The following is a 12,072-nucleotide window of genomic DNA, read 5'->3' as shown; positions in this document are numbered from 1 at the left end:
AGGTGATTTTCCCGCAAAACCCAATTTGTTTGCAAATGAGTGTACTACGTTTAGTTCTACTTTTAGCGGGCAGAACACACTGCTACAGACCGGTTTATTATTGTTCAAAACAATCGTGGTTTTTTAATGTTTTGTTTGCCAGTTTTCGGCTGATTCTGTGATTTCCCAAAGGCATCGATTGTCCATAAACTTTTACAGGACACCTGTGACGTCTGCAAAGGTAATTTCAGCGCAACTGAGGTTCTTGAACATCCCCTCCAGGGTGTTTCTTCTTCACCCTACAAACTTGCTTTCATTTTTTTCCAAAGTCCCAAATCGGTGTCCAACAAGGTCCCATACACTCTGAAACGTTTTTCGGTTTTTTAGCAGTTCAACAGCAAAGATGTGGAATATTCACTCAGACTGTGAGAGACGAACCACATCCATGTATCACCCACCGTCACAAAATGAACGAGAGAACTCGGTTGATGAGCAATTATCCTGTCGGAAACGGGAACTTCAACACATGCTTTAAGTTACTAGTTGGACAGATTTATTCACGCTGTTGGCCACACCATCCCAGCTGTGTGTGTGTTCTCATGTCCAATGCTGTTTGTTGGTTGAAAAGCAATCGAGCTTTCGATGAGGACTGTTTTGAAGATTCTGTTTCTTCTGTGGTAAATGCGCGTGACTGCCGGTCCAACTATTTGACATGGGTGGTGAAAAAACAGCCCACGTTTACACAGGCACCGTCAAAGCCGTGCACCGGCTGCTCTGCAGATCGAATTTGACTGGGTATCAACTAGTGACGAATGTCAAGTTGTGCCGGGTACAACAGTTGCAAGGAACTCACACGAAATTCCATAAACATGAATGTTTCTCTTACCCGATTCTTCTTTATTGCTACGGTGTCCCCGGTTGGCGACGTACATTCAGAGAACGTCTAGATGATAGGCGATCATACCTCCAGTTGTTGGAGTGTCAAGATCCTGCTTGATCGGGTCATTCATTCTAGCACCGTCTCATCATTGTATGATGCGAATCCAAACGTATTAATAGCTGCTCCCTACAAAAGGCGCCGCAGCTTTCTTCACCTCCATTGTGTCCACTGGAGGGGCATTTTGTGACAAGCTGTTATCAGCTATCAACTGTATTTCGAGGTCTGATTTCCTGGGTATAACTGGATATTGAAACGGTCGTGCCGGCTCATCGAACAACTAAACTTTGCGAAACCTTGGTAAATTCATCTTCCACAATCTTTCCAGCGTGATGCATCTCAAGTGCTTTATGTAGCTCCGGCTAATAGTTTGAACCACCACGGATCACGTGATTAAAGGATGAGCGGTGCTATAGCCTGTCTAGGTGCGAGTTAATCACACCACTGATCAGCCGCTCGTAGCCGAACGGTTAAGTGTTCAAATTACTAAGCAGGAGGTCACGGGTTCGAAACTGTCCGGAGCATCGTGAGACGCGCACTACTGATGATTCCCAACAGCTAAGCAGTGCTTCGCCGCTTTTCAGCATAGATTGGCTTCACTTACAAGACGAAATCTCCACAAAAATCCCAAAGCTTCTCACACTACTAGCAATATGTAAGTAGCTCAGTGGAAGAATAAACTTCACCCGATGAGTGAAGCTTCTATCTGAGAAGTCGTTGCTCAAGGAGCCAGTCAACACTTGTGATCGCGTGATGTGGATCCCGTGGTTGGAGGATGAGCGGCGCTTTACCCTGTCTAAGTGCGAGTTAATCACACTGCTGATCAGTGGCTCGTGGCAGAACGGTTAAGCCAGGAGGTTGCGGGTTCGAGACTCTTCGGAGTTTCGTGAGATATGCACTGTTGATGATTCCCTATAAGGGTGCTTCGCGGCTTTTCAGCATAGATTGGCTTCACTTACAAGACGAAATCTCCTCACACTACCAACAATATATAAGGAGCTCAGTGGAAGAATAAAATTCACCCGATGAGTGAAACTTCCATCTGAGAAGTGATTGCTCGAGGAGCCAGTCAACACTTGTGACCGCGTGATGTGGATCCCTTGGTTGAAGGATGAGCGGCGCTATATCCTGTCCAAGTGCGAGTTAATCACACTTCTGATCAGTTACTCGTGGTTGAACGGTTAAGCCAGGAGATTGCGGGTTCTAGACTCTTCGGAGTTTCGTGAGATGTGCACTGCTGATGATTCCCTATAAGGATGAAGCAGCAGTACAGTGCTTCTCGGCTTTACAGCATAGCTTGGCTTCACTTACAGGACGAAATCTCCAGAAAAACCCAAATTTCCTCACTCTACCAACAATAAGTTGACATCTCAAATCCAACACAGTTATCATTGGCTATTTCGTGTGATACCTAGATTGTCAAGCACAAAGACAATGATTTTGAACAGGTGGGGTGGAGAGCAATTGAAACTTACTGAGCAGGTAAAGCAAGATTCGTCTTCTTTGGTTCCTCCACTATGGATGCATCGCACTGGACCGCTGAATCCAAATATCCGCATCCGGACGATTGTGTTGAACAAGAATCTGGCGAATCCAGCTGACTGTCTTGTTGCAACTTGAAGTACCGAATTTTCTTCATCCTGTAAAGAAATTAAAGCGACTTNCCGAATTTTCTTCATCCTGTAAAGAAATTGAAGCGACTTCATCTACTGGCAACTCTTCATTTGAAAGTGTCGTATGAGAAGCTTATGCTAACGGACAATCATCTACAGTGAATCATTTACTGGACCAGCCGGAAGACACGTTTCACCTGTTTTGGTTTGGCGCCCTTTGATTAGCTCAGTCACTGGCATTTTACTTGCGATAACGAGTCGAAAACTTTCACCCTACGACTATGAACTGTGGAATTAGTTAGATCAGTTTTAATCCACTGTTGTTGTCCCGATACAAGTAAGTTTCGTGAGTATCACCAGGATAGCTGAACATTTTCCAACCGATCGGTTTTGCTACGAACATTCTTCACTCATGAAAAGAGCGAATTAGCGGAGCAAGTCTAAACAGTTTAGGGCGAAGAGGTTAAATTCCTACAGCCGGCAGACTGACAAACAGAACGGAACCGATAGTCCAAACGAGCCATCACAGCGGAGTATTATGCCCTGGTCATATAAGCACCGTATTACCCGGTGCTGAGCTGCGCGGTGCCACCACTGCGCACCGGCTCTCATTTCGGCTGGCCACACGATGATTAGGTTCAGGGAACCATTCTGTCCTCATCTGATCCCCACACGAAAAATAGACAACGAGGTACCTCCAGATTTATTCAACAATGAATTACAGTGACATGCAACATCTGGGGAAGCACCAAGATGGGAAACTCAGGCACTGTTGCTGAAAAGTGCTTCCACATTGAGGATTTCCCCACACCGGAAAACGGAAAAAGAAGCCATTTTTCCATCATTCTACCCACATCCTAACATTCTTGGCATAAAGCGATACCTGAACTAATTTGGGTGTTTACGTTGTCCTTTCAGCCAACAGTTCATGAAAAATTACAACAAACACACTCATCTGCAAGTCAAACTGGTTTTCACGGGAGACNACTTGAAGTACCGAATTTTCTTCATCCTGTAAAGAAATTAAAGCCACTTCATCTACTGGCAACTCTTCACTTGAACGTGTCGTATGAGAAGCTTATGGTGACGGACGATCATCTATACTAAACCATTTACTGGATCAGACGGAGGACACACGTTTCGCCTGTTTTGGTTTGGCGCCATTTGATTAGCTCAGTCACTGGCATTTTACTTGCGATAACGAGTCGAAAACTTTCACCCTACGACTATGAACTGTGGAATTAGTTAGATCAGTTTTAATCCACTGTTGTTGTCCCGATACAAGTAAGTTTCGTGAGTATCACCAGGATAGCTGAACATTTTCCAACCGATCGGTTTTGCTACGAACATTCTTCACTCATGAAAAGAGCGAATTAGCGGAGCAAGTCTAAACAGTTTAGAACCGGAGAGGTTTTAAACAAGGGTCATCTCACAGCCGGTAGTCTGGCGGAAAGAATGGAACCGATAATTCAAACGACCCATCACAATCCAAACGAGCCATCACAGCGGAGTATTATGCCCTGGTCATATAAGCACCGTATTACCCGGTGCTGAGCTGCGCGGTGCCACCACTGCGCACCGGCTCTCATTTCGGCTGGCCACACGATGATTAGGTTCAGGGAACCATTCTGTCCTCATCTGATCCCCACACGAAAAATACACAACAAGGTACCTTCAGATTTACCCAACAATGAGTTACAATGACATGCAACAACTGAGGATGCGCCAAGATGGGAGAAGCAGGCACTGTCGCTGAAAGATGCTTCCACATTGAGGATTTCCCCATACCGGAAAACGAAGCAAGAAGCTCTTTCTGANTCGAAGAGTTTTAAGCAATTTTTTGGGTAGTTTACTTCATGAAAAAATAGTTTACTCAAGCGATCCTTTTCACATTCTGACTTATTTCAAGGACGACAGTGTCAGAATGATCATAGGTCCCGCCACAGTAGCTCTTGTTGATAAGTCAAGTGGTCACGTGACGGAGATGCGAGCAGTGCAAACCGCGAACGGGCCAATGCGAGTGCAAGAAAGGCGAACAACCACTAGCAAATCACATGAGAGGATATTAGATACTGTTCGAAAGCTATATAAGCGCTGCTAGTTAAGGAGGGCTTACCCACTCAGCTGCGTACAGGCAATGTCTTTTCTACTGGGGACAAGGCAGTTGCGGAGATCGAGGAACAAATCGACAGCCTCTGTTCAGTCACACACAGTAACACAGCTACCAATATTTTAACAAACTGACAATTTACAGAATTCCAAGCGACAATATTGTGGAGATTAATTTACAAAAGTCGTTTCTAATGCGCGCAAACTCCATACAGTCTGTGCGAATTTCAAACGGGAAATTACGAAGGTATATGCATTTGATGTTACAGAAAAACTGCTGCTGACTGAAAGTTTATCTGGGCATTCACTTTATGATTGCTCAAACGTCAGTGTCAAACTTGAGTTTCGCTCTTGCTAGAGCTCATCACAGCATGCATATTCTTGGGGTTTGAACTTCCAGTATCTGAAATGCGAGGTGAACGTGTTACCACTACTCTACCAGCGCACGATCAATAAATCTGAACCTTCACGTCTGCACAGACAAACACGTTAACACTTGAGCGATGTGGTTGGTTTGCCTGACGCCTGGAACGATGACCCAGTACATTTCCCGGTTGTATCGATTTACTGACCTGCCTGTCAGGACTTCCCAATGAGTGAATACCACGTAAGCCTGAAACCTGTTTGTCAATCTCCGATAAGTAGTAACTGTGGGTTTTATGGGATTAGTGGAATGTACGTTCACATCACTCTCGTCCGAACGGTCCTCCTCCTATACTGGGACAATTATTCTGGTGAGTTCCCACTCTGATGATGTGCTCTCGTAAGGACGAGATCCGAGTCTAGTGGCGTGAACTCACCAGAATTACTGAGCCAAGACCGGAGGACGCCTTTCCGGACAAGAGCGATCTGAACATAAATTCTGCAAGTCCAGCAGCCACCTACTAGTGTAACGGGGATACTACTGATCGAAAGGCACGCGAGTAGTATGTGTTGTTCGCGGAATTTCGCTTTGCGTCGACTGAAAAAAGGAATTCTGTTGCGGAATTCGTGGGGCCACTTTGTAACATTTGCTTGGATTTGACCGACGAATGAGTGGAGGCAACGAATCTCTAGGAAGACTCGTTCGGGAGAAGATCTGTGTCCAGTTTTTGTAACTAAGATGCAGATCAGAGTTTTGCTTCCCTGTTCAGTGGTCTGTAACCGGTCAGTTGGCATTTCCGAATAAATAACTCCGCAGCGGAGGCCTTCTTCCTTTCACCAGTAATGACAAGGGCGATGTTGCTTAAAAGTGCCTGTTATGGTACAATATTAAAACTGCCATCAAAATGACACCAATGCCCATAGATTAGGTGGAAACCCGTGGTATTTTGAAGGCGATAAAAGTTCAATAGTTGGACGCCGAAGCTCCCGCATATGAGGATTCTGAATATTTCTTCGAACTGTACCATCCTATTGGCAGATCTAGTTAAACTAGAGTAGATGAAAGGATACCCATTGGAGCGCTCCTGGTTTACATTATGTCACAGCAAAGATGAGGTGTTATTATGTCGTATGGTAATTTGTTGAAATATTGGTAGCTCGGGTGAGTTTATTGGTTGTTGATCAGGTGGCTGTTGATCTGTTTGCCGAGCTTGGCAATTGGCATGCAAACGTCTCGTCACAATACGAGGAGGCATCATCAGTGCGCACCTACACACCTGTACAGTCTTCTGTCAAATTCATAAGTGTAGCTACTTGTAAGTATATATATACATATGGTATATGAATAGAGAAATAAATAGCTGCTAAGACCAGAAGGCTTGTCAGTAAAACAACAAATCAGTGCAAGTGTTGAGCAAAACCATTGCAATAGATACTTTTGCAGGTCTTTTATTAAATACAGTTGAAAATATGCAAATTCATGGCGTGTGTTCGTACTACCTGCTGGTAATGTGGGGAGGTTTGGATTTTTTGTGTGTGGAGATTTCGTCCTGTAAGTGAAGCCAGTCTATACCTAACAATAATCTATAAGTAGCTCAGTGGAAGAATAAAATTCACCCCATGAGTGAAACTTCCATCTGACAAGTTGTTGCTCGAGGAGCCAGTCAACACGTGTGACCACGTGATGTGGATTCCGTGACTGAAGGATGAGCGGCGCTATATCCTGTCTAAGTGCGAGTTAATCACACTGCTGATCAGCCACTCGTGGCCGAACGGTTAAGTGTTCAAACTACTAGCCCGGAAGTCGCGGGTTCTAGACTCTTCGGAGTTTGGTGAGATGCGCACTGCTGATGATTCCCAATAAGGATGAAACAGCTGTACAGTGATTTCTCGGCTTTTCAGCATAGATTGGCTTCACTTACAAGACGAAATCTCCACAAAAATCCCAAATTTCCTCACACTATCAACAGGATTGAATTCTTTAAACAAGGTCAAAAGAGCTAGGCGATTTCTGTAACGTTCTACTGGAAGCTTACTCAAACAAGTGTGAAAGTGGCAGACTAAATCAAACTTAAATTTTAAGCCGAGATTCTCTCCACGGAGTATCACATTCCGAAATGGCTTCAGACAAGACGATCCTAAACCAACCAGTTTAATCCTACAGGTGACCTCAGTAGATGCTATAAAGCCACAGAAACATAGTCAATCTGTACGGAAAAAATTCCACAAGTTATACGGGTTACCATCAAAGAACTCGACGTTCTGGAATCCGACCTATGCCAGGTTGCATGAAATGATTCAGGTGAACCGTGAAAATGATGTACTGGGTACAATCAAATCCCTCTGGTGTTTTGCCATCCAAGGCGGAGTTTGGGACTTATACATTTGATCTGAAAGATTGGGACTTTGGATGTCGCCAGAGCATGATGCGACAAATCGAACTAACAGTTCGGAATGAACAAAGGAGCAGAAGTAGTGTAAAAGCCCCCCATATGGTTGAAAAAATGTCTAACCGGATCACCAATACCTGTGTAACAAAGCAACTTATCTGTTTAATAAAATATGAAGGAGTGCACACCTATGAACAGACATTTCCAAGCCTCGAGAAAACATTGTTTTGGACGAATAGCTTAATTTGATATATTCGAATTGTAAAGCTAGGGGAAGAAATTTTGAACCGGTACGAACGAGGTCACCGACAGGAAAATTCCTAACTGTAGGGAACGTTGCGCAGGCAAGTGAAGTAATCACAGTAACCACAATCACAGATTGTCAGTTTCTGCAACATGATTTACGGAAGAGGAAAGGCACACACATTTTATTTCGATCAACATTTGGTTCTGAAACACCTTTTCTCACGTTATTTGATCGCTTGCTCCCCGCATTTGGAACACTATGTGAAAAAGGAGGCACTGAAAAGCATTCATCAAAGTTTGTGCACAACTGGATTACAATTGGTCTTTGTTTATCTGACTAAATACTCCAATGACAAGGTGTATTTGTGTATCAGGAAAAAGGTTATTTTCCTAAACAACTTTCTTTTCCCAAAATATAAGCAAATCACTCGGGAAACAGAACCAGCTTACTTACCTCTGTAACAGCTCTTCAAACCTAGCAGAGTACGTGACGAACTGAAATGACAACACAGTGGGAGCGGAACGGTGCATCAAGGTCATGCGCGAGCATACCTTAGCGCTGATTGGTTAAAACAAACGAGCCCCGTAGGAGGTGGACACGTTCCCATATCTGGCATGGATTGTTTAGTCTATGCTTCTGCATTCACTCCTTGGATGCCACCACAGAAACAAGGTTGTCTCGGCTGATTGATGACCCAAAACTACGCGGTTAAGACGAAACAACTTCGAAGGTCACAAGATTTCGACGTCATAGAACTGTGAGGGAAAATTTCCCAGTGCCACAGTTTTATCGTTAAAATGTGCGTTTAAGGTTTTAAAATTACCCGCCCATTGAAACGCGCAGTGGTTTATCTAAGATTTATGGACGACAGATACAGGTCTTCAACAAAGTTGTTAAACTTGGAGAACCCAAGAGAAATGCCTAGCTAGTGTGCGTAAATTCGTGACACTGTGGTCTCTTTAAATTTAGATGATAATGGATCTCTGAGAATATGCGTGCTTCGACAGCGAATTGTAATTTAATTCGACAGCAGATTTCTTTGGTTCTAACGAATGCGTGCATGTTGTTGCTGGCCCGGGCAGTACACGCATCCAACAAAGAGAAAATGAATAAATTAACTTAATATTGTTGAAAAATTAGATTGTAAAAAGGCTGATTTTGGCAAATTCATTATTCATCATCAGACCTTGGAATGCATGTGGGGGTAACCAGAGAATTCGCACGAGGATTTGAGTTGCGATTTGATTCGCTATACCACAGGACTATTTGATCGACGATCTACCGCTCCACTTTGATCCCCAAAGACTCATACTTTTAAATTGCGGCCGATGATGCACGTCAAAAAGGTTCTCGCCTACACAGTTGCTACAGGGCAGCTCGTATTTAAATCTCATCCGTGTCAATAAATCTCTGTAAACATGTCTTAACATATCACAGTCCGTGTATATTTCCATCTCCTATGTGCGCCCACTCTTTTATGGAACACGTTTCAGTGACTGGTGTTCGCACTAGACTTTCGTGTGTCGCATCTATCAATGTTGGAAGGACTTCCCAGATAAGCCCTGCCAAATAATTAACCCCCGCCATCCAAAAAAATTAGAAAAAAGAGGATATGAAAGTTGTAATTTTAGTTTTTATTGAAGAGGGTGGAATTGGGACATGTCATCAACAATTAGCATGAAAAGGTCCGTTTTCCGGTACCTTTGCCTCCAACCGAACTTACACAGGTGTTTGTTCACTAACGATCGTTGTGTGCCGCATTGGCGTTTATTCTGCTTGTAGACGTGCCAAAGAGATTCGATGGTGTGTGAGCTCCAGTCTCTGGATACCACAACGTCTTCGGTATGATTAAACGTTGGAGTCTGTAAAAGCCTCCAGGCGCAAACTTCGCGAAGAAAGTTCTTTCAGTCAACAGCGATTGTGTGGCTAATAGATAATTCCTCTGAGCAGAATTTGATTTTTGCCAAATTCTTCGACCAGCTATAAATGAATAGAATTACTGTCCTAAACTCCAGCCTAGACCGCTCCAACCAAGTTCCCTTACGAAGACCGATTTGTTGCCGACACTGTCAGGCATTACACCTCCACCTGTCACATTGGTGTTATTCTGCTTGTAGACGTGCCAAAGAGATTCGATGGTGTGTGAGCTCCAGTCTCTGGATACCACAACGTCTTCGGTATGATTAAACGTTGGAGTCTGTAAAAGCCTCCAGGCGCAAACTTCGCGAAGAAAGTTCTTTCAGTCAACAGCGATTGTGTGGCTAATAGATAATTCCTCTGAGCAGAATTTGATTTTTGCCAAATTCTTCGACCAGCTATAAATGAATAGAATTACTGTCCTAAACTCCAGCCTAGACCGCTCCAACCAAGTTCCCTTACGAAGACCGATTTGTTGCCGACACTGTCAGGCATTACACCTCCACCTGTCAGAAACAGTTGAAAGTGTCATTTGGTGACCATTGTTGCATAAACGTTGCTTATGGATCACTCCGTGGCTTTGCAAAAAACGTATTGCCGTCTCTTTGTCATGCATGATAGCTGAAAGCATCAGAAAGTTCATTTAAGGTTTTACGTCCGAACGAAGAACATCTTTGCACAATATGAGTTTAGATACGGATAGGGAATTGTTTTCATCAAAAATAGGTCAAGGTTGTGTGCGTACATTAAATTAGAGCTGGCAAGAAGTGGCGGGGCTTAACTTTTTGCACATGCGCATCTTGCATTAGTGGCGGGGCTTACTTAGAAAAGATCCGAAAGTCCAACACTGTACTTACGTACAACAAGCCCTTAATTTTACCCTGTCTTACAGAACCACATGGGTTTACAAAATACATTACTTCCAATCGAGTAGTGTTCCTGTCCACTACGTAAAAGATTCATACTGGAAAGAGTTTACACTCTGAACGTTCTGCCAAAGAGTGTTTATGCCTTCTGTCGTTCAACGAAGACAGAAAAAAGCCAAGTCTCTAAAGATGGTATGCGGTAGTGAATAAACCAGCTTCCCGCCTATATAGAGTAGGTGCACCACACTTGCGTAACACAGGAAACTTCAGTATTCCAATATCCGTAATGATACTGACTCCATGACTGTCCTAATTCGGATCACTCTGTGCGATATCTCACTCTAATTAACCACACAATTCTTATTGTGATGTAAGTTGGCATTGGGGCGGTCACTATCCCAATTCGTCCACAAATCGGGAGCTTCACGCTCTTAGTTCGCATCATCATATACGGCAATCACAATCTATCAGTTACGCTTACTGTTGGTTTATAGCTTTTCTGTCTTTGCTAAGGCTTTTTCGAATGCTGAGTTGCACAAAGTGTCACGTGGTATTGATTGCGCGGATTCAAAGTCGATAAATCTGATAGGGCAAGTGGATGAAGAAACCATACCAAAACTTTGTTATCTGGTACAGCTACTACTGTACTAGTCTTAGTACTATATCACCCCGACAGTAGTATCATGACTACGCGACTGGACGGAGTGATTTAACTAAGTGAATTACAGAATATACGACGTTCCATATCAGCTCGTAGCTGTTGGCTCAGTTGCACTCTGCGTAGATTTATTGATTTGCAAGTTGCCGGACATTTTCAATCAATATGGAGCTTCTCTAATCAGTCATCATGTCGAACCGAAGGTTTCCGTACACGACCACAGCTAATCGAATCATATATGGATACGCAATATCTCAAACATGTAACTGTTATTCCACATATGTATAGGGCACATTCTCAGAATGAGATGCTATGGCCAACCCCTTGTGGAGCACTTTGAGTTAGAACCGAGTGCAGCCAGTGAGCGACCCTTTTTGATGGATGAGTAACAAGCACGTGGAGTTTGACCGGTCGTTATGCAAACTCGCTCTGATAGTAAAATTTTAACTCTGTCGATACTACTTACAACCCTACTGAACAGATGCGAACAACTGTATCGCACATTCTGCAACGTTGCGCAGGTTGTTAGGTGCGATTTATGACAGACTTGAGGACACATGTTTGTGAACAACTCGATCACCTTTGCCTCCTTTGCAGGAAAAAACAAGGCGAATAAAAATAGGCGGTCTTCGGTAACTGTGTAGGCACATACCTACGTTACTTTACACGTAGAAAAACAACTAGGCCAGCCTTATTTTGGTCTACCACACGGAAGATAACTAATTTTCGCACCTCCGGTGATCGACTTTCACTCCGAAAAACAATCCATGGTATCCCTTGGGGATAATTATAGACCTCACCTTGCAAAACAAAATTTCGGAACGAAATCAAGCTTTTCTGATGCGAACCGTGAAGACATCCCCGAAACAGAGAATCGGAGAATAGCTGCAGTCATGCCAGTGACCTACACGGGAAGTGCTTCCTGAAAAACATCCAAAGTGAAGAATGTCTGGTGGAAACGTTTGTTCAAAAAAGGCCCGTGTTTTTAATAAA

The 12,072-nt window shown here is 43.6% G+C and overlaps 1 protein-coding gene across 1 annotated transcript in view; it reads right to left on the bottom strand.

Annotated features, from left to right (window-relative positions):
* The window catches only part of T265_13327 (hypothetical protein), a gene marked incomplete at both ends in the record, with an annotated part of 47,040 nt that extends 44,479 nt beyond the window's left edge, over positions 1-2,561 (bottom strand). Inside the window, one exon of the mRNA XM_009168351.1 lies at positions 2,392-2,561. Within this exon, the coding sequence (XP_009166615.1) occupies positions 2,392-2,555 (164 nt within the window). The remainder of the gene's footprint in view (positions 1-2,391) is intronic.
* Positions 2,562-12,072: the final 9,511 nt, after the last annotated feature.

The sequence above is a fragment of the Opisthorchis viverrini genome (assembly GCF_000715545.1).
Source record: "Opisthorchis viverrini unplaced genomic scaffold opera_v5_60, whole genome shotgun sequence".
NCBI classification, from domain to species: Eukaryota; Metazoa; Platyhelminthes; class Trematoda; order Opisthorchiida; family Opisthorchiidae; genus Opisthorchis; species Opisthorchis viverrini.
The sequence above is the reverse complement of the archived record's forward strand: the minus strand, read 5'-3'. Positions and strand labels throughout refer to the sequence as shown.